General features: G+C 37.3%; 1 protein-coding gene across 1 annotated transcript in view; it reads left to right on the forward strand.

Annotated features, from left to right (window-relative positions):
- LOC122073937 overlaps positions 1-24,779 on the forward strand; it is a 29,583-nt gene extending 4,804 nt beyond the window's left edge. The window contains exons 2-9 of the mRNA XM_042638666.1: positions 8,913-9,029; positions 9,121-9,186; positions 9,440-9,506; positions 10,445-10,498; positions 11,330-11,419; positions 23,318-23,353; positions 23,458-23,493; positions 24,372-24,779. Of these exons, the coding sequence (XP_042494600.1) occupies positions 8,926-9,029; positions 9,121-9,186; positions 9,440-9,506; positions 10,445-10,498; positions 11,330-11,419; positions 23,318-23,353; positions 23,458-23,493; positions 24,372-24,491 (573 nt within the window). The 5' untranslated portion in view covers positions 8,913-8,925 and the 3' untranslated portion in view covers positions 24,492-24,779. The remainder of the gene's footprint in view (positions 1-8,912; positions 9,030-9,120; positions 9,187-9,439; positions 9,507-10,444; positions 10,499-11,329; positions 11,420-23,317; positions 23,354-23,457; positions 23,494-24,371) is intronic.
- The last annotated feature ends 7 nt before the right edge of the window (positions 24,780-24,786 follow it).

Consider the following 24,786-nt stretch of genomic DNA (forward strand, 5'->3'; position numbering starts at 1 on the left):
ATGGGTCTCAATCCGGATAGGACGGATTTACCCTTGTTTATTTAAGAAAATAAGATTTTGGACCATTTTACCCTTATACCTTACCACTTACCAGTGGATAATCAGTATGGATCGGTAAGGATTGGACCCATATCGAGGATTGGTCTTGGCTGATCCTGATTGATCCTGACTGCTTTTAAACCATGACTTGGATTAGATTAATTTCCTACATTTTTTTTAAACCTTATGAAGATTAGTATATATATATATATATATCTTATAACTAAATAGGATCTCTTAAAATTACTGGCTTACCATTATCCCAAGTTGGGAGAAATTGCTTATCTTCCATTAACCGGTTTTATATACCTCAATAAAAAAAAAAATGATCCGATAAGGATTGGTTCAGTTCGGTCTGAGTTTTCTGAGTCGATTTTGATCGTTAGTAAAAAAATTAGAGAAATACAACAAAATTATATTTAAAAAAAAAAACACATGAACATCAAGTTCTTATTCATGAAATTTTTGGTAGAAATTTCTTGAGGCAGATGTTTTATACATTATGAATTAACTGTTCATCAAAATTTTTTATTTATAAGGGAATTAATAATGATTCATCAATGGGGGAAAACATAAATGGAATCTCCCCTCATGTCCACCCCCTAAGAAACAAAAATCCTAAACCTTAGCTTATACCTTGAACCTTGAACCTTGAACCTTGAACCCTGAAACCCTTCCATAAACTAATGTATCTCAACAAAGGGCTTAAAACCATACAAAATTAAAAATATTAGGTCTAAACCACTTAATTTTGAAAAGGGATCCAATGATAGTGATATTAGGTCAATCGAGGCTCCAGGTGAAAATTTTTTATTTCAAGGGTCCTCATTGCCTGACAATGTTAGGACCATAAAATAGTATGGGACCATGTAAATTGAAAATCTTAGGTCTAAACCATTTAACATTTCAAGCGGGATCCGATGACACTGATATTAGGTCAATCCGAGTTTTAGATGAAAAGATACCCTTTCAAAGTCCATTGACTGACAATGGTACGATCTCTTACTACGATTTTAAATACTGCAACAATATAAGTAAGCTCTCAATTTTAATTGTAGTTTTATTTCCGTAGTTACAAGATTTCTTGTTACTACGATTTTTAATAGCATTTTTATTTCTGCAGTTACAAGGTTTTCTGTTACTGCAGTTTTAATTACCGCAGCAATAAGTATTCCATATTATTGTGCTTTTTAACTGCGATTTTGTTTCTGCTGTTATAAGGATTTCTGTTACTACAATCGTAACTACTGCAGCAATAAGTATCCCTTATTACTGCATTTTTTAACTGTGGTTTTATTTTCGCAGTTACAAGATTTTCTGTTACTACGCTTTTTTATTGTGATTTTGTTTCCACAGTTACAAGATTTCTGTAACTACGGTTTTAATTCGGCATTTACAAGTATCCCATATTACTGCGATTTGTAGCTGCAATTTTGTTTCTGTAGTTACAGGGTTCTCTGTCACTGCGGTTTTTAAATACCCCAGGCATAAGTATCTCATATTACTACACATGAAGAAACCGCAGTTATAGGATATTTATAGCTGCGGTTTTTTAAAGCGCAGTTAAATATCCGTAGCTACAAGTGTATTTTGTTGTAGTGTCTATTTAAAGACTTTATTCCCATATTGACAATTTAATACCTTTAATTCAACCCTTCTACTAGTCCATACATAAATTCCAGTTTTAATTTCTTAACTCATGCATGGAATTCAGCAGAAATTTCCAGATTTCCCTCAAATTAAACCATATTCTTATACAAGATCATGAATTTAGGTGGGATTTCAAAATCCAGTCTCTAGTTTGATGATCTAACATCAAATGGAATTAGCATGCACATAATCCACCATATATTTCACTTTGCATGTGAAGGATCAAGCCTCTAAACATCTTGCATGTGCATTATTGAACCTCAAATCAGTAAATAAAAATGGGATTTTATTTCATTTCAAGGATATTTTCCTGTTTTAAGAACTCAAGTGAGAATTCTCACATTTTAGTCCCAATCGGCCATAGTGCATTCAACCATTTACATAACTTTATATATATATATATATATATAATTTTTTTTTTCTTTCCAATTATTCCATCAAAGAACAGAAAGATTAAACTCCATAAGGTCAAATTATTGCTGAAATTTCCAGATTTTCATTCATTCCTCATGTTCCAGCCAAATCAGTCCAAACCCCTTTCAATTTCTGAAATTTTTTCATAATCTAGATGTATGCAGGTGAGATTCTCTTTACCTGTTCACTGAATCTTCCAGCAGCAGCCTAAGTGAGTCTATCTCTCTCTTGATCTCCCTCTCTTCTCTTCTCTTCTCTTCTTCTTCTTTCTTTCCGAATGAGAAAATGAGGGAGAGAAATGGGGTAGTGTTGGCTATTTATAACCCCACTAAGTCTTAGTGGCCCACTACCTATACTATTATGTAATACATATAATATATGTATATATCACTCCGTATTACTTATACTAATTCCAATTTCAGATTATACATTCCACACCCATATTAAATTATAATTTCTAATTTCATAAATTTTCTTATTTAACTTATTTTAATATATCCACTATCTTATTATATATATAATATTATATATTCAGATATATATATACCATATTATTAATACTTATACGTACCCATCTTTACTTATAAATTTTAATTCTATTATTTATTATTCATTCTTTTTAGTCACATCAGACTCATAGGAATAGGTCCACATGTCAAGGCTTCCAAGAATGGGACTCATTCGGTCCAACTTGACCAATCTGTCCAATCAACAGGCCGGCCTGTCATTTTCAAAACTCTCCAATCTGTTGAGCCAGATTTGCTCTTTTAGAGCCTGTTTAGTCCCTTTTTATTACTGACCCTTATGAAAGGTTAATGAATACCTGTTGGCCCACTTTGCTTGCTGTTTCTTCAAACACTGTTGGCAGAAGGCGTAGGTACATGTTGGGTCATCCCTTCCTGACACTCCACTGCTGCTAGCCAAGCTAGCATTGGCTTCTCCAGTCTGTTACTCTTGCCTGTGCACAGCCAATGTAAAGTGGTGAGATTTGGGGTGTTACATCCTACTCAAGAATTTCAATGACATCCTCAACTATTGGGATTGGGGCTCCCCTCACACTATGAGATCTTTGGTTGGGCAACTCTCTTTGTTTTTGTCTCTGTCTTTACCCTTTGCAAAAAAACCACTAGGATTAGTGTGACACCCAAGAGTATGACAAGTACCACGGGGTTTGGGAGATCGGTGAGGGTGTGTAAACTTCAGTCTCACATCCCTAGGGAGAGGTTGCTGGGCTAGGTAATAACCTCTAGTCCCATATCCCTAGAGAGAGGTTGCTAGGCTAGGCATAGTGTGTTTTAAGGCCTTGATGCCTATGGGCCAAATAAGACAATATTGTGCTAAGGTTAATGGGGCTGGGATGTTACAAATGGTATCAAAGCGGACCTGGGCAGTGTGTGGGCCATAGCGGGGATGTTGTGCCAAAAGGGAGGAAGATTGTGACACCCAAGAATACGGCAAGTACTAGACCCACCTGGGAGATCGGTGAGGATGTGTAAACTTTAGTCTCACATTGCCTAGGGAGAGGTTGTTGGGTTAGTTAATAACCTGTAGCCTCCTTAACATGACACAACGCGTTTTAAAGCCTTAAGGCCTATGGGCCAAAGAGGACAATCTTGTGCCAAGATTAGTGCCAAGGTGTTACAATTAGACTAAAGTGGCATCTAGCAGGTGGATGCAGGTTGTGGCCAAATAACCTAGGGTCCCTAGTGAGGTGCAGAAGGCCATGGTTGCACTCATGAGGGGAGGAATACAAAGGATGTCAGATAAGCAAAAAACAAGGGAAGAGTTTGATGGAGGTAGTTCTAGAGAAATAGCCAAAAGCAAACGATGACTCTGATTCTGATAGTTATGATTACATTTTTGCTGATATGGAGACAGAGACAGAGACAGAGACAGAGACAGAGACAGAGGCAGAGGCTGAGGCGAAACAAATACTGCTTGCTATGGCAGCGAGCTGAGTTACACATATGTAGGAACAGGGTAGGTTAAGAAAGATAGGGAGAGGAGTTGGTTCCTATAGAGTAGTTGCATCAAAGGCTAATTGACCTAAGAATGCTGCAATTACTAGACACGCTTAGGAGATAGGTGAGGTGTTCCCACTAAGAATACGGCAAGTACTAGGGGGTTTGGGAGATCGGTAAGGATGTACAAACTTTAGTCCCACATTGCCTAGAGAGAGGTTATTGGGCTAGTTAATAACCTCAACGAATATGATATCCACATGGATGGATATGAGTATTTATGCATGTATTTAATTCGATCTCTATATATTGATGTTGTCTTATAGGCGAACTATTGTGATTGATTTTGGGCTGGTTCAAGAAGGATCTTAGTAGGAAGTGGAACTTAGAAAAAATTTTAGATTCAAAGTTTTACTATCGAGCATTGTTATAGTGGCTTATGTATCTGAGGTGAATGCTTTTTGTTCTACGTGAAAAAAGTAAACAATGTGGCACTCCTTATTAATGTTCGTCATTGATTGAAAACTGACTTCAAGTCGTCGCCTTTGCTGGGCAGTGGCCCTAGTGTTAGAGTGATTTTAATGTTAAGGTCATACTTTGTGGATATTTCCTCGATGCGTTGGAGGCATCAATGTGAATTTTTTTTTTTTTTTTTTTGACATACAGTATTTTTGTAACCCAAGTGCTCCTTATTCATTCCCTTTGAGTTTTGATCAATTGGTTTTATTATAATTTTGTTTTATATGTTATTTAAGAATCATCTTGTATTTTCTCAGTCTACAGTTAATTTATTGCACCACTGGACGGTTTTGCGTGCAACCTCACATTTCTTTGGTGACTTCATATGTTTTAAAATTTTATTTTATTTTTTGTTTGTTCATTTATGACTTTAGATTGGAGTGAAATACTTTGGTGGTTGTGCCATATGGTGGAGAGAGAATGCTAATAACCTTCATTTTCTTTTGATTTATTATTTCCCGTATATTTTTATATGAAGTTATGCCTTCACATGGCTAATGTTGTTTTCCATTTTATTTCATTTCGTTTTTCTATGTTAAATCTTCTTGTATGGGGAACGGATTATTCTCTGAGGTTAAATGGTTTTCAAATGCCATTTTGATTTTTTGTGATGAGCTTGTGTTGTATCTTTTATTATTTCTTTTGCATTAAGTTGAGCTTTTATCACCATTACGATCTTCCATGATTTTCTTTGCTTCTTTTATTGTTTTATGTAATATTATTTTATCTAAAGTATTTTTCCTATTTTGGAATCTATCTTTTGGTTTCCACCATGGTGCTTTCCTTGTCGTTTGGTTCAACATCATTTGGGACAGTTAGCTCTTAATAGCCCATTGTTCTCATGTCGTAATTATTTTTTTTAGGTCAATTTGTGAAATTTCGAGAACAAATTTTTTATAAAGGAGGGGAGAATGTAGCACCCCAAAATTTGAAGGTGATCTTGATTGACTGATTTAACTAAGTTTAAATATGTATTTTTGTTCAAATTGGTTTAGTGGTTCAGATTGAACCCAACTTAATCTCTAGTTGTAAGAATAGTATATACAGTCCAAGTATTTATAACTGTTCAGCGATCCAAGTTTGTAAATTTCGAGGATGAAATTTTGTAAGGTGGGAAGAATGCAATATCCATACCTGAAATGGGGGTTAGTTTAGACTTTTCAGTGTTGTAGTAGGTTCTTAGTCCACGGCCAATTGAGGACTATGACTTTAATGCTCAAATCACTTGTTTCGAGGTGGGTTATTGATCCAATGAGCTGGTTGGCGTTCTTACGTTATGGTAGGTTCATGGTTGTAGTAAGGGCTTACTTTATATTTTGACGATGTAGCAGTGTTTAAGTTAAAAATTAATTTTTGTGGATTTAATAAACAAACCTATAATTGGCTTAGTGGTTATGACTTCAATGATGGGGAGGTTTAGGGTTTAAGCTTGCTTGCTTGCAATTTAGGAGATTTTATAATTGGGGATTTTATTTTACTCCTTAAATCTTAGTGGACCCCACAATACAACTATCAACTTTGGGAATGGGGATTTGTACGCATAGAAGTGGAGAATCTTCTTCTCGATGTTAGAATTTAGGAGTTATGACAAAATGTGGAGGTTTTAAAATAAATATCTAGTAATTTGGAAGGAGATAAAGTAGGAAAATAAAACAAGATAAAGAAACATAACTGGGGACGATTTAAATTGGAGATTTAGTTAAGGAAAAAAAAGTATAATAGTAATAAATATATATATACTAAAACTTGAACCCTTAAATCGTGCGCTGTCTTACTTGATGAAATTTCAATAGTGGGAGTATTATTTGGGGATTAGGGTTAAGAGTTAAGACACAACCCACAATTTGAGGGTTCTAGTTTTAGTATATTTAATTATTATTATACTTTTTTTTCCTTAACTAAATCTCCAATTTAAATCGTCCCCCGTTATGTTTTCTTATCTTTATTTTCCTACTTTATCTCCTTCCAAATTACTAAATATTTATTTAAAAACCTCCACCTTTTGTCATAACTCCTAAATTCTAGCATCAAGAAGAAGATTCTCCACTTCTATGCTTACAACTCCCCATTCCCAAAGTTGTTAGTTGTATTGTGGTCTCCACCAAGATTTAAGGAGTAATATAAAATCCCCAAGTATAAAATCTCCTAAATTGCAAGCAAGGAAGCTTGAACCCTAAACCTCCCCATCATTGAAGCCATAATCACTAAGCCAATTATAGGCTTGTTTATGCACTGTCAAAATATAAAGTAAGTCCTTACTACGACCATGCACCTATCATAACAACAAACGCATAAGAACACAATCCAGCTCATCGGATCAGCAACCCACCTTGAAACAAGTAATTTGAGCATCAACTTCATGGTCCTCAGTTGGCCGCCAGCTAAGAATCTACAACAATAGTGAAAGATCTAAACTAACCCTCATTTCAGGTACGGGTGCTACATTCCTCCCACCTTATAAAAATTTTGTTCTCGAAATTTACATACTTGGATTGCTGAACAGTTATAAATACTTGGACAGTATATACAATTCTTACAACTAGAAATTAATTTGGGTTAAATCTGAACCACTAAGCCAATTTGAACAAAAATACATATTTAAACTTAGTTAAATCAGTCAATCAATATCACCTTCAAATTTTGGGGTGCTACACTAATGGCCCCACCTCCAATGACCTTCTTCCCATAATAGTTGTGGTATGATTTATGACATCTTTTTATTATTTCCAATGGGTACGCAATGCTTCCATGTTGTCTACTCCTCCATCCTCTCCCTTCAGCCATTGTATAATCTTCTTATATTGTTGCAACAGAAAGTGCACATGATTAACTTTTCTACATCAACTAAAACTCTTATGAAAACAATAAAGTTATTTCCTAATTTTTACTTAACTCTCATTCTTTTTGTTCGAATTAAAACTAATTTCATAAAATAATAATAACCTAATAAACCGAAATTTAAGTATGGAACAGCACATTAATCACTGCTTCAGTTGAAAAGACAAAACAGTGCTTTCAGAAATTTTCATGACTTTTTCAGACCAGTTTCAAACCGATACAGAATATGTTTTCCTCTTTTTTTTTTTTTTTTTTTTAATTTTAATTTCACCTAGAAGAAAAAAAAGCGACACCATGTAGAATGACCAATGGTGTCTATTAACTTTGTAAATTGAGCCCCAACCAATGTATATTAACTTTTGCAAAATTTTATACGAAGAAAATGATTTTTTTAAACTAGAAAAAATAAAAATAATTTAAAAACAGATTAAATCTGACTCCACGAAATCGTTGATCGGCCTACAATGTCTGACATATAAAAAATTGACGGCCACCACTAAATATTTATCCTTTTTTTTTTCAAAAATTAATTTTAAGAGGAAAAGGGTATACCTCAAAGTTTGAATCTTTAACCAATCTTGCTTAAATTCCGTATATTGTCACTGTAGATGTGTTGTAGTCTCTAACACATTGTTTTACCTTGATTTGTGGGCATTTTGGCCAAAAAACACAAAAACTACGGCTATCTGGCAAGTTCCTCTCTCCATGTTGAAACTACAGAACCCAGCGAAGATTGACATTTTGAATTTAAACCAGAGGCTACAGTTATGCCTAATCAATACGAGAGGCTATAGTTATGCTTAATCAATACGAGATGTCTCAATGAAACCAAAATTTTGACCGAAATGTTAAAATTTTGACTGAAACTTGTATACTTACAGGGTCGACTAAGGTTTTGTTTTGACCTGTTTCAAAACTAAAATAATTCGCGAAATCTCAGTGTTTTTGACTTAGATTTCAAACCATGATTCATTTGGTGGACAACCGACACAGCCTGATTTAAGTGTATTTTGATAAAGTTCCATTAACCATTGGGCTGGGATTGGATTAATGCCATTTTGTCTTTATGGTACCTGAAACATAGCAATATGAAACATCAGGAACCTTGGCCAGGGATGGTGCCAGTTCAAGGAACCTCAGGGTTAATTTGTCCTTTTTTATTGGTAAACTATCCATGTGCTTTCCAAGATCTTTTGCCATCCTGTTTTTGTACCAATTTCATAAAGAATCCACTTTTGTCTCCTGTCTTATCCAGAAAAAGATGAGTTACTGTTTAGCCAATTTCTTTGTCCTGTCCTAGCTGCTCTGGCTGAGAAGATTAATTTTATAAAAAAAATAGGGATGTATTGAATTATAGCTGAGTTTTTTATTGTGTTTATCAAGTTGTCTACTTCATAGGTTTGAGACGTCCAATTTGCTAATGAGATGGAAAGTAGTACTTTTATTTCATTCATGTTTTGTCTGATTCATATTTAGGAATTCTCTTACCAGATACTTGAAAATTATGAAATCAGAAGGACTGGAGATATCTCAGCCAGCTTTGGACCCTAATTCAACAGAGATACATCACAGAATTACCATCCGGAAAAGAACAAAGAAGGTCCATAGGTGAATGAAATTCCTCTTAAAGAATTTGTGCTGTATCATTATGTCTGACATGAATGATAATTGCCAAATATGCTATTCTTACTTTATGCAGAAGAGTCTATGACACTCGTGGCAATGTGAAGTGTTCAGAGGCTAGCAATGAACCACCATGCACTGGGTATGCTATTGTACATGCTTACAACTTTGTTTTTCACCTGTTGCAGATATATGGTTTATCCTTAGGTTAAATGCATTCCAGTTTTTAATTGTTTTGATCATAATGCTGCATACCCAAATGAAAGTGCTTTATTACTAAAGATGTAACCTAAATCTTTGTCTGCCTGATTACAATACTGCTGCTGTAAAAAGTTATTCCTTCCATGTTTCTACTATATGGCTATAATGATTGTGGTTCTGTGTTCGACTTATAGATTTGTGGAGGGTATGGCGCCAGTGTTTTCACGGTCTGCTTGGCGTTGTGCTTGGCACCTTATCCAGGTAAAATGAATTTTCCCTAGTATTGTTGTGTAACTTTTAGAAATCTCTTTATCAAGTTATTACTTAAGTGAGGACAGCTCTATTGCCTGTCCTTGTTGGACAATGCGCTTTCTTTCCAAGCCTTGGTGAGTGGTCTTTGCTAGCTGGGAACTAATATTATGTTGTAGCAAGTTCTAGACTATTAGTGAATGGTCATTAATAGCTAAGGACACTATTGCTATCATGCTATGTTGTCTTTTGTTCTACAACTTCAACCTGCATTTTCTGTTTGTCTGCTAAATGCTGGAAGCTTCTCTTTGTTATCCTGAAACTTTGTACATGTTAATCTTTGCTGAAATTTTCCCTGACGTTAGAGCTTTCGACAAAAATGTTAATTCTTATTTATGTGGAGAGAAGAACAGAGAAAATAGATGCCAATGTGATAATCTTTACTCCTGCTAAGTAGTATTAATCATTCATTGTATTGTTGGATCTTTGTTATCGAATGATCCAAAAATTTACATGTCATTGTATTATCTAACATTGATCAAATCATTATCAGTTGACAAAAAAATTTGAATGATTATATTATGTAATATTGATGAATTATTTTTTTATTCAGTATTGTCATATGAAACATGAGATCATATACAATGCCCATGTAAATTTGGGTAAAACTTCAAAATTTCACAAAGAAATTGTAAACTTTTGTCTAACAGGAAAAAAAATATTTTACTGAAATCCCAATACTGTTTGGGGGTAAATAAAAAGGTCTTCACCTTAAGGACCAAAACAACACAATTTTATTATTTTCAAGCATCAATTTCCATACATTTATATATTCATGAAGAAAAATGAGTGTGCCCACTAGCAATAGTACAATGCATTAAGAATCTTTATTTGTTTATGCTTCATAACGAGTTGCTTCCTCATGGTTATGTTACTTTGGATTTATGCAGAATGATCTTGTTCATGGTTGGGGCATGGATATGAAACTTGGTTACTGTGCTCAGGTGAGATTTCTTTGGAGATTAATTGCAACTGCTCGGGGATGTGATATCCATGAGATTGCCAATTTCTGTGCCCGATTTCTTCTTTCTGTGTACTTTGCCAGCCTTCCTTCTTTATTTGTATGGTTAACCCCGTGACACAAATTTGTCTAAAGAAGCATACAAATATTGATCTCTCTTTTCACTTATTTTGCAACAGTTGTTTTCACTGCATATTCTTAGCTGGGTCTATTGGAGAATCATTGCTAATCCATAGAATAATTTAGCTTTTTCGTTATTTATTTATTATGAATGTCACTGCTATACAGATCCATAGTGTATGTAAATTCTCACACTTAAAGTATTCTTATATATGTTTTTCACCAATCTGGTTGAAGTGATCTTAACTTTTCCTAGTACTATTCTTCCAAAAAAGATTTTCTCCCTTTTTTGAATTTTGAACAATTGAAAGTTAGTTCTTCAATAGCATAAGTAAGAGGACATTATATGGGAAATCCTACATTGGGAAACAAATTGTAAGATCTCACTGCATGTGAATATAAGAATGCCAAGTTGATACATTTCTTAAAATGTAAAACCTCAGACACTCACGTCCTCAAAAACACACATCCACACGGAGAGATTTAATGCTGCATGCCATTTAATGCCTCCCCCCCTCTTTTCCATGCTATTGAAAAACAAACAAAAATTTTCACTTCTGTTAATGGGAAAATTTTATGAGGTGATTTGTTGCCTTTATAATTCTTTCTCATTTCTATTTCTTTCTCCCATTATATACTGGACCAAACATATTTTGGTTTTTGAGTCGCCTGTCCCTATCTTGGGCATCTACAGGGTGATCGAACAGAAAAAGTGGGAGTCATTGATAGCGAATTCATTGTCCATCAAGGAATACAAACCCTCGGAGGAAGTAATGACAAAAAGGTCAGTTGTCTTCATACTAATTTTAACCTTAACTCCCCAATTCCCTGGATTTCTTGAACTCTCTAGGCATGGTTTGGTTATAAGTCAAGTGAAACAAGATTTTCATGGGTAATGTGAAACAAAAGGAAAAAAAGGTAAAAGGAAATTTTTAATGGGATGTTTTGTTGTAAGTAAAGTGAAAAATTGGTTGATTTTACTTCAGTTCCAGTCACTTAACCATAATTGTCAATGCGGCTCCTAGACGCTGCCTAGGCATCCAGGCTTCTTTTTGGGTCCAAGGTGACAGCACACTCCTTATTGGCACTTCACTTGTTTATGTTGATTTATGTTTATATTTTTGTTTTTCAATGAATATGCTTATATTATATCCTATGCTTTGTTAATTATATTTTGGCTTTCTCATATTAAGTTATTACTGGCATAATTATATCATATTGACTTGATATGGCTTCTATGTTGCATATAAGCATCATTATATAAAATTATCAATTGCTATATTACATATAGTCATATACTGCAGGCACCTTGTCACATAGTTGATGCAGTTCAAGTCCTATGATTGGGCATCAAGTCAGTTTCAATCCTGGTCCATATTTTTGAACCATCGAACCGGCCTGTTCAAGTCTGTCAATTCTGCCAAAATATGCCACCAACCTGCAGAACTATGTTCCAGATTTAGATGGAAATCTAGGGAGAATCAAATCCTGCCCAAGATAGGCCATCGACCAGCTTATTCCATTGAAGATTTTCTCCTGATTCAGTAGCCCATCATGTGCTGAATTGTAGGGGATCTTGAACAGATATCCTTGGTGCCTAGGAGGACAGCTATTAACCAGCCTGGACAGCTGTCGACCAGCTGAGTTGTAGGAGAGGTTAATTCCCAGAATTGGAAAGATATCAATTACATTGCTTAAAAGCATATCCTTTGATTTATTTGGAGATATCCTCCAGCTATAAAGGAGGAGATTATTCCAATTCCATGGTCCCATGCCAGCTAGGTGAGATCAATTGAAGACTAATATAGTAACAATCAATCAGCCTTATTTGGAAGCAATATCCATCGTACAAGAAAGGAATTACAAGAGATATTATATGTTTCTTTATTCAATTATTTCTTACTTTTTTGTTTTTTGGGGGCGGGGGAAAAATACTAAATTAATTAAACAAACTCAGCTATGGAATAATTCATGCCGAGGAAAGACATGTTTACAAGAAATAAAGGGGGGGTAGGCCACCATGTTCTAGAGAGGTGAACTTGGCAGCCCCACCCGCAAGAAAATGTGAGGATCTAGGAATGAAATTGAACACAACCAAAGTAAATTCTAAAGCTAAAACTAAAATATCATCCACAATTGAGCATGTTGCCCAATCCAATGATGAGGACATCCCATTCAGGGCCCCAATTAGACCTTTGCAGTCTGAAAACACTGCAACCTTCAAGAAACCAACACTTCGGGCAAGCAGTAGGGCGTCCCAAGCTCCTTCAGCTTCAACTGTAGTTGCTGAAGATCCCCAACCGAACTTGCATTTAATGTAATAGCTATTAGGCTAGTTTGTAATCAGGAATAGGAGTTTCAATGTTATAAATAAATGTGGCTGGACAGAAGAAGACTAAGAATGAAAGAAAAGAAAAGAGAGCTATAGCTTGAAGCTGTAAGAGGCAGTGACTGTGAGATGCCGTGTGTGAGAGAACCTAGTCTGAGATAGATTACCTTTATCCCCCATTCCCTACCCCCTCCTTACCTTTTCTCTATTTTTTTATTTTGTTCTCAGTTTATATGTAATTTTGAGACTTTGATTAATAAAGTTACTGCTGTGCGTTGAACAATTTCAATCCTACTGTGGGGTTGGTTCTATTTGAACTAGCTCCTACATTACTAGGCATCTACAATGTGTTGGGTCATATGGTCTCCATGACAACTATGCACTTGACTTCTTACCAATTGGACCCTTGGTTTCTCCTCAGCAGTCAAAATTCAGAAATTAGGCAGGCACGCTAGTTATCTCTACGATGGATAAGGATATAGTGAAAATTGAGGAGAGATACCATAAATGATCATTTTAGATATTTGGGGTCAACCATAAAAAAAGAAGGTGACATTGAGGATGATGTTTCACAGAGAATTAAAGTGACATGGATGAAGTGGAGAGGTGTGTGACTGACGTATTCCTTTAAAGCTTAAAGAAAATTCTATAGGACAAATCGTATGTATGGCTATGTTGTATGGGGCTGAATGTTGGGTAGTTAAGAAGTGTCATATGGATAAGCTATGTGCAGAGATGAGGGTGTTGAGATAATGTGTGGCAAAACTAGGAATGATAAAGTAAAGAATGACCATATTAGAGCTGATTTGGGAGTTGCCTCGATTCATATAAGCGCCGAGAAAGTCGTTTGAGGTGGCATGGCCATGTTCAATGGAGGCCTTGGGATGCACCAGTAAGGAGTAATTTGATTTAGATTGAAGGATCTAAAATAGCTAGGGACAGGCCTAAAATGACCATGGGAGAAGTGGTGAGGAAAGACATGCACAGTGTATGACTTGTCCTAGGTACGACCTCGAATAGAGCTGATTAGTGGGCTAGGATCTATGTAGCCGACCCAATGTAAGTGGGTTTTTTTCTGAATAGTAGTTGTGCTCCTCTCCTTTTACGTTCTTTCGACTTTTATTTTTCTTTTCGGCTTTGCACGAATCCATGTTGCCGATCCCATTAAGTTGGGATAAGGTTGAGTTGTTGTTGTTGCTTTGTCTTCTTTCCTCCTCTCTTCTGTTCTTTTTCCTTGCTGGTTCTCTAACCTTTGATATTATCACAACTATCTAGAATATTGCAGAGGTAGGGACCACACTTGGAATCAGGATCTGAATTGTACTTCGAAGGCAAAAAAATCAGAAAACTGAACAAAATTCAGAATTTAATGTACTTCGGAAGAAAATCCAGTTATTGAGGTGCTCATCAAACACTACTGAAAGGTTATTTTTAGTATAGTCAATACTTTTGAGATTTCAGAGTTTAGAAAGGAAAAGTTAAAGGTAAACATGTACTAGAATCCTAGTGATGTAAGGCTAGATCACATAGGACCTAAATTCTGGCTGAATAGGGATGAATTGAGAGAGTTTTATAGCTCAGAAAGTAGAAGGGCTATGGGACTAAAGCACCTGGTTTATTGATGCTTGGAATGGGGTCGATCTTCCAGATCTCCGGTTCACGGGTGTCCTATAGAGAGGCAGCTACAGCAAGTAGAAACCAGGCAGACTAGGGTTTAGAGAGGCTGAAAGGGAGAAATCCTGCTGCAATCACACCAGGCCTGCAAGCCTGGTCGAGTGCTTCTTTAATGGGATAGAGCAGACCCTCCAAAGGCCAGGTCTGTCAGTCCACAGAATTGGGAGATCTGGTACTCAAGTCAAGAAAAGGATACTTGTAAAACCTCAGTTGAAAACTTGTCTTCAGAAGATCAAAATACTCTATTCCAGCACTCAAATCACTCTCTCACAACAGAAGAATACAGAAGAAAATAAAAGAGAAGAATATGACGGTTGAGAAAGGGGAAGTAGAATGAAGGTTTGGGTTGGGCATCTCACCCCTCAGGTTTAGGCATCTCACCTCTCAAGTTTGGGCATCTGATTTAGCTCTCTCAGCCACGAGTTAAATCTCAAATTTTCATTAATTCAATCTCTCCACATTATGAGCTGGCAGTGGATCCCATGAAGGCTGTTTAGTTATGATCTATATTGGTTACTGTTCACGTGGGATACTGTTCACATGAACTATAACTTGTGAAGAGTAGAAAAAAAACTCTCCTTTTTTCTTTCCGTTGATTCTCGTCCTCTTCTTCACAGGCTTTGATCTGCATCACCGAGGCTGTAGCTCTTTAGAAACCGTGTAAATCAAGCTGTAACTTGACTGATGGAGTCACTCAAGCCAGGAAAAAATTGTAATAACATAATGGAATAAATGGTGCAACAGTTCTGTTGGAAAGAAAATTCAGAACAGAGCATGGATTTCTGTACTGTAATCTATAGAAGATCAAACTCAAGTCCGATTTTAGAAAACAATAAATCTTAATAATAGAACCTAAACTACCAAGTGAAAATTCAAAGCAGTGACTTGTGAGTGAGGTACGAGAGAATATAATGAACTGAATTGGCTGAAAAGCAGGGTTATAGAAGAAGGAACAAAGGAGGAGAATAAGGGAGAGAATTGGGAAAGAACACAACTGCGGAGAGAATCAGATTTGAATTGACAAAGAATGAAGAAGAAGAAATAATCAATCGACCAGCCGTCATGCACTCAGATAGCAACCCAACAGATAATGAAGAAATCGAATTAAACCAAATTCAACCAATGGATTGAGTTGAAATTTCATTACCCCATTGAGTTGAAATTTGGATGGGTTACCCCTCTCAATAGTTTAGATCAAATTCCAAAATACAAGAATAGTCGGCTGTCTGAATTCAAAACCAGTTCAGAAAAACACCAAATCTGAGCTCAGAAATCCAGAAAAATAGGGTTCTCTTGTAGCAGCAGAAAAAGAAAAGGCTCAAGCCAAAATCTCATTAATCAAATTCGTATGCCAGGTTATAGATTCTTACAGGCATATATAGGAGACTCAAAAACAGACTCAAAGCACTAAAAGGAAAGGCCTAGCCGAATCCTTACTAATAAGGTAGCATAAACTGTCTAGGAAACAAAAATAATGAAAGAAACTGACTCAAAACAAGACTAACAAAATTAATGGAGTAAATCTCGTTTTCCTACTTTTTTCCCCATTTTATAAGCACATTAAAGTGGCCTATTACAAAGAAAAATCATGGGATCAAAGGCTCAACATATACATAACCCAACGCAAGACTTATTTCTAATAAAATAACCTCTTTAGGTGATTTATCTGCATCTATTCTCCTCCACTTAAAAAAAGAAAAAACTCATGGACAAGTTTTGAACATTCAAACGACCACCTTGCTGTGATGAAGGATAAGTTACAATCCATAGTAACTCAGGCAGTTTTTTCAAGATATAAATGTAGTCTAGAGGATAAGGTGCTCGTTTTCAAAGTACTTTGGTGGAAAAATGAATTCCTCATGCTCAACTACAATATCTTTAGATGTGTCCGTAGGGTCACCCACGAATGTGCTTTGACCTCTTCAAACTCCGATGCAACGTGATAACTCTTTTGGTTCATCTTCCTATTGGTTCTCAATCAGTTCAGTTGATGCTTAACCCACCCCCATCCATTGCAATTTCAACATTAGGTATATCAAAGACTGGCCCTTTGCAACATTATATGGTTCTAAAATCTCATCAATTGGAATAATTGCATAAAACAATATAGCAGTACCTTAACAAGAACTAGAGAGAGAAGAATGATAACTATGGCTTCCTACCAACAAGGAATAGAATCTTACTGCCCTCCAAGAATTTCCCACCCTTAACTAATTCTCACAGCATGCATACTTTCTCAGTAGCAAAAGAAAAAGGCTTAAGCCAAAATCTCATTAATCAAATTCCTGTGCTAGGTTGTAGCCTCTCATAAACTTATGTAGTGTACTAAAAAAGAAAGGCCTAACCCTATCCTTCACTAATAAGGTAACATTAACTAACTAAAAAACTAAAATAATGAAAGAAACCGACTCAAAACAAGACTCTAACAAAACTAATGAAGTAAATCTCGTTTTCCTACTTTCTACCCATATTTTAGGTACATTAAAGTGGCTTATTACAAATAAAACTCATGGGATCAAAGGCCCAACACATACATAACCCAACCCAAGACTTATTTCCAATAAAATAACCCCTTTAGGTGACTTATGTACAACAATGTTCCTATCCAATGGGTTCATATATGGGAAAGGTTCTCTGAGCCTACAGTGTGGAATGGAATCTCCCACACTCCCCTAGGCTAGCCCTACTAAACATAGGATGAGGGAGAAAGAATCCCAACCCTTCAATCCATCCTTCATTTCTCAGTCAATATTGTACCATCTGTCTTCCCCTCTTTCTCTCTCTCCTTTTTCTTTTCTCCTAAACATGAAGAGCTCCATGCTCGCCTTCTTTAGAGAATTACAAACGGGACAAGAATCGAGGGAGGTTCTAGAAGACTTGCATGAACAGAGATGACTGCAATGAAAGAAAAGAACTCGTGACCTTCAAAAATTGTAGGCCTTGCAACTCATCTTTCTTATTGGTTCATCTCCTCTTCTCTCTGAATTGTAATGTCTCCGAGGAGGGATCGGACTTCTCACATTTTGGGCTTTCTTCATTTTTTTCCCTTTTTGTGATCAATTTATTGGGCTAAGAAATTTTATTGATTTTCTTTGTTTGGTTGAATATTGTTTTTATATAGTTGTTTCTTTTTTCTTTTTTCTTTTTTCCTTTTTTTTTCTTTTATGGGCGGGTGAACAACAAAATGGGAGACTCGGATCTGCTCTGCAAGAGCAAAGGAAGCATCAAGTGACCATCCTTTGTCATCCTCATAACCACCGTCACTTTCCTCCTTTTCTCTACTACTACAATTTCAACAATTTTTTGAAGAATTACATACACTTCTCTGCTTTCTTCATGTTGGGTTCTATGGGAGGATCGATCTTTCTGTCTATAATCCCTATGTATCAACACTTTGATTCTATTATATGCTCCATTATGCTTTGACCTTACTGTGGTGGCTTTCTATCAGTTTTCTCTGGTGGGATTCCGATATTCTTATAGCAAGGCTATATAGTTCTTCTTGGTATAATTGTTGTCGCTTGGTTTTCCATGTTGCCTAAATAGATGATCTGGGTTCTGCTCATGGCCCTGGCTGTGTACAATTTGGTTTCCGTGTTGGCCCCTGGTGGACCATTGAAGCTCTTGGTTGAGCTTGCTTCGAGCCAGGATGAGGAGTTTCCGGCTCTAATATATGACGCTCACCCTGCTTATCTCCAAACTATGGAGGTTGTGGATTGTCAACGGCTTTTGTCTTGGGCCTTTTAGCTACTGGGTCTTCAGTGTGGGGCTCCGTTGATCCTGTAGGTTTTCAAGAATCAAAATAAGACATAGCAGGGTACAGATAGCAAGGGAAGAGAAGAAGGGGAGATGGAGCATCATTTATAGCCGAGAGAGAGAGAGAGAGAGAGAGAGACGGTGAGGAGAATGTGTTGCCTCACCAGATGGGTCGGTTAAGATGCAGAGATGGAGATTGGACGATCAATGAAGTGGAGTCGATCGTTGTCGTGAACGAATCAAAATAAACCCTAACTAAACTATGAGATAGTGGTAAGAAAGGGGTCGAACCCATAGAGAACTAAAAGGATAAATTTGCTAAGATTAAGGTAAATGATGTTTTGAAAATCAAATTTGTAAAATTCAGAATTCAAATTAAAACTAAGTAAGCCAATTAACAAAGATAAGAACTAACGAGAAGAAGCTATCTTCAGGTCTTGCATCCGTTTTGGTATTATTACCTAATATTTAAGTTCATTGAAACTACAAGTCCAATTCAACCACAAAAATATAATCTCTGGCTACCCTAATCATAACCTATCCTATCAAGCACTATCATCTATCGTTTTCGTGTAGCACCCTTAGTTTGATTGGTTAAAATCTATCGTTAGTGTTTGTCAAAAATCAACATAACATATATTGTTTGAATAGAATAAATGAATCACAGGGACAAATATTCTAAACTAATATAACTATTAACAAGCACCCACAAGGGAAGGGGTCTTTAACATCAAACAATCAAGTATGCATTACAACCAGAAGTTAAATAATAATAAATCAAAACTTCATCTAGACCTAAGGGTAGAAAGGGGATTTAGCCGCTCATGGTGCGAATGAACGAAGGGTACCAATGACGATGTCCTTCCATGGAGACACGAACACAAGTGAAGGGCTTCAACGGCGATGCAATGGTGGTGATGGAACCTTGGTGGAATGGCAATGATCTCTGTGCAATGCTGTCTAGGAAAATCTGTTCAAAAGAAGGTGCAATCCAAGAAAAAGGAAGAACCGTAAAAAAGGAAAGGAAAACCAGCAAGGATAATGTGTGTGAGGGGTTGATATGGCAGCGTATGTCCTAGAGAATGAGTGTGAAGAGTGGAAAAAGAGAAGGACCGAGAGAGAGATTTATGGGAGAAAGGGGTGCGTGAGATGAAGAGAGATGGAATTGGATTAGGAGAGAAAAAGGAGGAGAGAGAGGGAAAATGTGTAAGAGGGGGATTAGGAAAGTGAGGAGCGATAGGGGTGCATGTGTGATGTGAGAGCAAGGAGGACAGAGACGTGGGAGAGGGATAGTAAAAGATAGAGAAATCATGGGTAGGGGGAGATAAATAGGAGAGATGGATTCGGTGAGAGAGAGAAAGAGATGGATTAGCGTGAGATGGGGGAGAGAAAGGAGGGAGGAGAAGGTAGAAGTGAGTTGTCCAAGAGAGAGAAGGAAAAGAGTGATCGTGAGAGATTAGGAAAGAGAGAACGAGAAGGGTGCGTGTAAGGGAGAGAAGAGAGGGAGAGGTCTTGATGCAGTTGGGCGTGGGAAATTTTGGGAGTAATTTAGTTATTTGATTTGTTTCCTTTAATTGTTAGTGTAGGGTGTGGTCAAGTTAGTAGGAGATTTTATTTCAGTTGCTATTTAGGGTAGTTTCCAATTTATTTAGCTTCCATTTTTACACTTTGCTTGCCTTTATATTGATGTAACTCAATGGAGATTTCAGATTTTGAAGAATTAAAACTTGATTGAGATTTTTTGGGTGTCAAGCCATGGCTCCCGTGGGTGATTCTCGTCCTTCCCCTTTCTAATATTATCTCTCTGCCTTTGATCTTTCTCTTCTCTCCCCTTCCCCTTCCATATCATACGCTGTTCTTTCTTTTCCCTGCTGCTGTTTCTTCACTGGGTTGCAGAAGACTTGATCGATCTCTCTCAGAAGCACTCCTTTTGGCCTGAGATCTGGAGCGAAGGAAGCTCTTCCTTGGACGACCTCATCCCTAGAATCTTAGCCTCAACAGGTGTTTCCACTATGAGTATCGGACCCAGGTTCAGACCTGGTTCTAGACCGTTGCGTTAGATGCAGTTGCAGGTCCTTCGATCAGTCCTCTCCTTCACTATTTGAAGCCGATCTCAACTGGGTTAGGTAGGGACTGCTGAGGCGACCCTTCACCATGAATTTCAAGTCCAGCCGATGAGAATTGGTGGAACTCTCCCTGCCGAAGCTTGCTGGTTTACCGCCCTGCCCTGGTTTCTATCGGGAAGAAGAAAACAGGTTCTTCTTTTGCTTTAAAAGAATTAGTCCCTGTTATTACAACTAAACCCCTATTTTCTATAGTTGTGACTTGTGACCTATTGTTCCCTTACTCTTTGTAATTCCAGAAAACCCCTCTTCTTCTAATTTTCTATTCTAGTTTGACCCTATTATCTATTTCCCTCTCTTAGTCTCTTTTAAGTGCTAAAGTTGTTCCTGAAATTCACAAGAATGCCCCTACTCCTTTGAAAACTGGTTTAGTTGTTAATTGTGGGCCCATAAGCTATCCGATTCCAATTTTTGGAACCTGGTTCCACATCAGATCTACTAAGGGAGATACTTTAGGACAAAGAGAGAATCCTAATCTAATTTGGACAGGGAGAGAGAAAGAGATGAGAGAAAGTAGGAAAGGGGAGAAGGATGAGAGAAAGTAGGAGGGGGAGAGGAGATGAACGTGTGTGTGTGTGTGTGAGAGAGAGAGAGAGAGAGAGAGAGGAAAACTGTATGGTTCTTTCTCCTCAATTTCTTTTATTTTTTATTTTATATTCTATTTCTCTTCTTCTCTTGGAAATTCCACTTCTACCCTTGAAATCCTGCAATCACAATAAAATAGCGAAATGGAATCGATTCAGTGACATAGATTCAATTAAAAATAATAATTAAATAAACATTCCATGCATAATTGCGACTCGATCAGGAGCCGTAGGGTCGTATGGGAGATTCCATTTCTCAGGGTACAGTTACCCTTGCACACCAACGGGATGTAATGGAATCTCACTTACTAGCGGAATAAACCATCAGATCAGATAAGAAGTATCTTAACCATTGGTTTCCAGTTCTGTGCACCACACACGATCTACCACTCCCTCTCCCTCTCCCTCTCCCTCTCTGACTCCACCTCCTCTCCACCACCACCTCTGCTTCACCTGCCTCTCCTCTGTCTAGCATGTCTCTCCTCACTGTCTCCGCTGCACTGAACCAGTAGTTTTTGGCTTCCCTGCTCCCCCCCCCCCCCTTTTTTTCTTCCCCTTCCAAGAAACCAGTCCACAATTTGAAGTTCATATCTTGACGGCACGAAGCTTTTAGTGCCCTTGCAAGTGACTGAAGCTTGGAATCTACGTGCAATGGATATCAATGGTTTAAGTGATCCTTAAGTTCGATTGCAGCTCGGAAAGCGCAGGTTCAAGACTAAGGTGGTGAAGCAGAAGAAGAACCTCAATCCTTATTGGGGAGAAGAGTGCAGTTTTTGGGTTGAAGACTTCAACGAGGACCTCCTCATCTGAGTTCTGGATGAAGAAAAGTACTTCAATGACAATTTTGTGGGCCAGATGAAAGTGACCATTGCTAAGGTCTTCGATGTGGAGAACAACTCTCTTGGCACTGCCTGGTACTCCCTCCAACCAAAGAATAAGAAATCTAAGAACGGGGACTGTGGATTTGTCCCTGACTTCCATTCTGTTAAATTGGGTCTGGATTGTAGATTGTCTTCTTTTCTCTAGCCTGATATAGATTTTTCTGTGTTCTTTTTTCTAGCCTGATGTAGATTGTTCTTCGAAATGCCACCTTCCCTGGTCCGCTGTTACAATTTGAATTGCATTTTTATTTCTTCTTGTCCTAGACTGTTTCAACTGGACAACATTTTGGGGCGTTTTAATCAGTAATTTATTTCTTTTGCTGTGTGTTGCTTTCCTAGATATCTCCAGTCAGCGGGGCACAGGGGTGGGGGAGTTGCAGTGAGGCGTGGGGATGGGGAGGGGATGGGACGGGATGGGGGTGGCTGGCAGGGAGGGGCAGGGAATGTTGCAGAGGGGGTGGGGGGAGAGGGGAGAGGGGAGAGGGGAGAGGGAGAGGGAGAGGGAGAGGGAGAGGGAGAGGGGGTGGGGGCAGGGTCAGGAAGCAGGGGTTGTAGTTGCAGTGACACTCAAGGAGAGAGAGATGAGGTGGTGCGGCAGTGGAAAATTGAACTACTTAGATCTTTTCCCTTTCATCGGATGGTCAGAGAGTGCTTGTGTGTTAGTGTGTAGACATATACACATTATATATATATATTTATATATATAATTTTTTAAGGAGACTACCTCTAAATAGGATTCATACTTAGACACTTAAATTAACCGAGAGTCAACTGAAACTAAAACTTCTAATCACAATCTAAAACTGAAGTTGGAACTAAATTGGACTCCAATACCTATCTACAGCCACTAAAGACCCACCATTTTATTTAATTTCTGTTTACAATAATTCCCAATAAAATACCCTAACTACCCCTATTGGAACTGTGGGCCAAATTTAGGCCTGCTTCTCCTTTGCCTGGCCTTCCAAACATGACCTTGTTTGTCCAGCCAGTCTCGTGCATCTGCATCAGATGGATTATTAATTAAGGCTAGTGTTAACTATGGATCTAGTGCCTATTTTTTATTCATCTGTGTAGACAAGTCAATTATTCAACTGGGCTTTTTGAATATTTTATGTCTAGCCTTTGCATGATTTACATCATATATATCTTATAGACAATGTTGTATTTGGTCCATAACTGTGCTGTAAATTTAGCGAAATGAAAAGTTGTATCTCCTTTTGCTCATGTTTATATTTGTTTTTGTACTTATGCTTGGGCGTGAGAATTGAAATGATCATGGTGTTTAGTGTCTATTTTCCATGCTGTAACTGCTTCCTTTTGCTTCGTGTGCAGGCATATAAAGATACTCATCGTAAAGAGTCGACGAAGGTATGCACCATCTTAATCAATAAGGGTTGTCTTTCTTCAGCCATACCACAGCATGGTTTTGATATACTTTTTTTGTGTGTGGGGTGGTTTGACCTCATCTACAGAGACAAAGTGTTCCAGCAGTTGATGTGCGATCAGAGGTGGGATTGCTTAGCTTATAGTCTATTCTCTCTCTCTCTCTCTCTCTCTCTCATTTAAGTGTATAACTTGATGAACAATTTTTGGACGTGGCCTGGCTAATGTGGCTTTTACCGTCCTTTTTGCACCTTTTTGAGCTGTGAATGTTTTCACTAGATTTAGTGAGTCATGTTATAGTCCACATCTTTTGTCCGTTAATTGGTGAATATTAGTTTGATTCTCAAAGCAAGACAGCAGGTCCAACTGTTTGGTGCATCTACACAAACTTATTATCATAGTTTGAAAATCCTTTCAGATTTCAGGACGGTACCTTGCCCTTGATAATGATGTTTTAACTAATTGCCAAGTACAGTGTGAGGTCTTTGGACCTTGTTGATGTGTTGGCCCAACTATGACCTTTATTTTCACCAGTTCTACTCCTTCAAGATGCTTGTCTCTTGTAATTTGATTTTGGCTAAAATATATTTCTTAATTGTTGTTGAGGATTTTCATTTTGTGAGCAAAGCATCATTGATTTTCGAGCAGCGTTGAAATTTGGTATCATCTCATCTACAGTATTTGTCATGCACAATAATTTCTTTATAGTTCTGGTACTTTTGTTTGATTACTGTTTGACCTTCCCCAGCAGCCGTACTGTCAATCCAACTGCCTTCCTTTTCTGTGTCGGTTCTTCGCTCGATAAGATTTATAAAGATAACTTGCATTGGACGAATTTCCCATTCATCAAGTATTACGACTGTAGATACATAATGCTTATAATAACAATCTTACACGGACATTGTGGCTAGGATAGTTGGATATGAAATTATGAATGTTTTGCAATGTATCTGTTTCTTCTGTTTGTACTCGGTGTTACTTATGTCTGCTTCTTGTTGAGCAGATAAGGAGGCAATCAACATCGGAGCTTCAAATATTTCGAAAACGGTGGGACCAGGCTGTTAAAGAAGACAAGGAATGGATTGACCCGTTCAAGAGACGCCTAAGACCCTGGCACCGCTGAGTTTACCTAATTTTATTGATAGATTTATTCATTCTTTTCTACTAATTCCCTTTTCTTGTTTCTCTCGTCATTATATTGGGGATGTTGAGGTCCATTGAATTTTAGATAATTAATTCTTTGTTCGAGTAGTGTTTTTACTTTTGATCAGGAAAAAAATAGTTGTATTTGTACTTGATGTCTAGTTATTGGTGTAACTTCACACATTATGTTCTATAAGTTTTTCTTAGAGCTGAGTTAAAACTTTGAGCACTGTGTACAATAAATTAATTTTATAATCTCTTAATGAGATGGTCCG

Source organism: Macadamia integrifolia, chromosome 3 (assembly GCF_013358625.1).
Source record: "Macadamia integrifolia cultivar HAES 741 chromosome 3, SCU_Mint_v3, whole genome shotgun sequence".
NCBI lineage: Eukaryota > Viridiplantae > Streptophyta > Magnoliopsida > Proteales > Proteaceae > Macadamia > Macadamia integrifolia.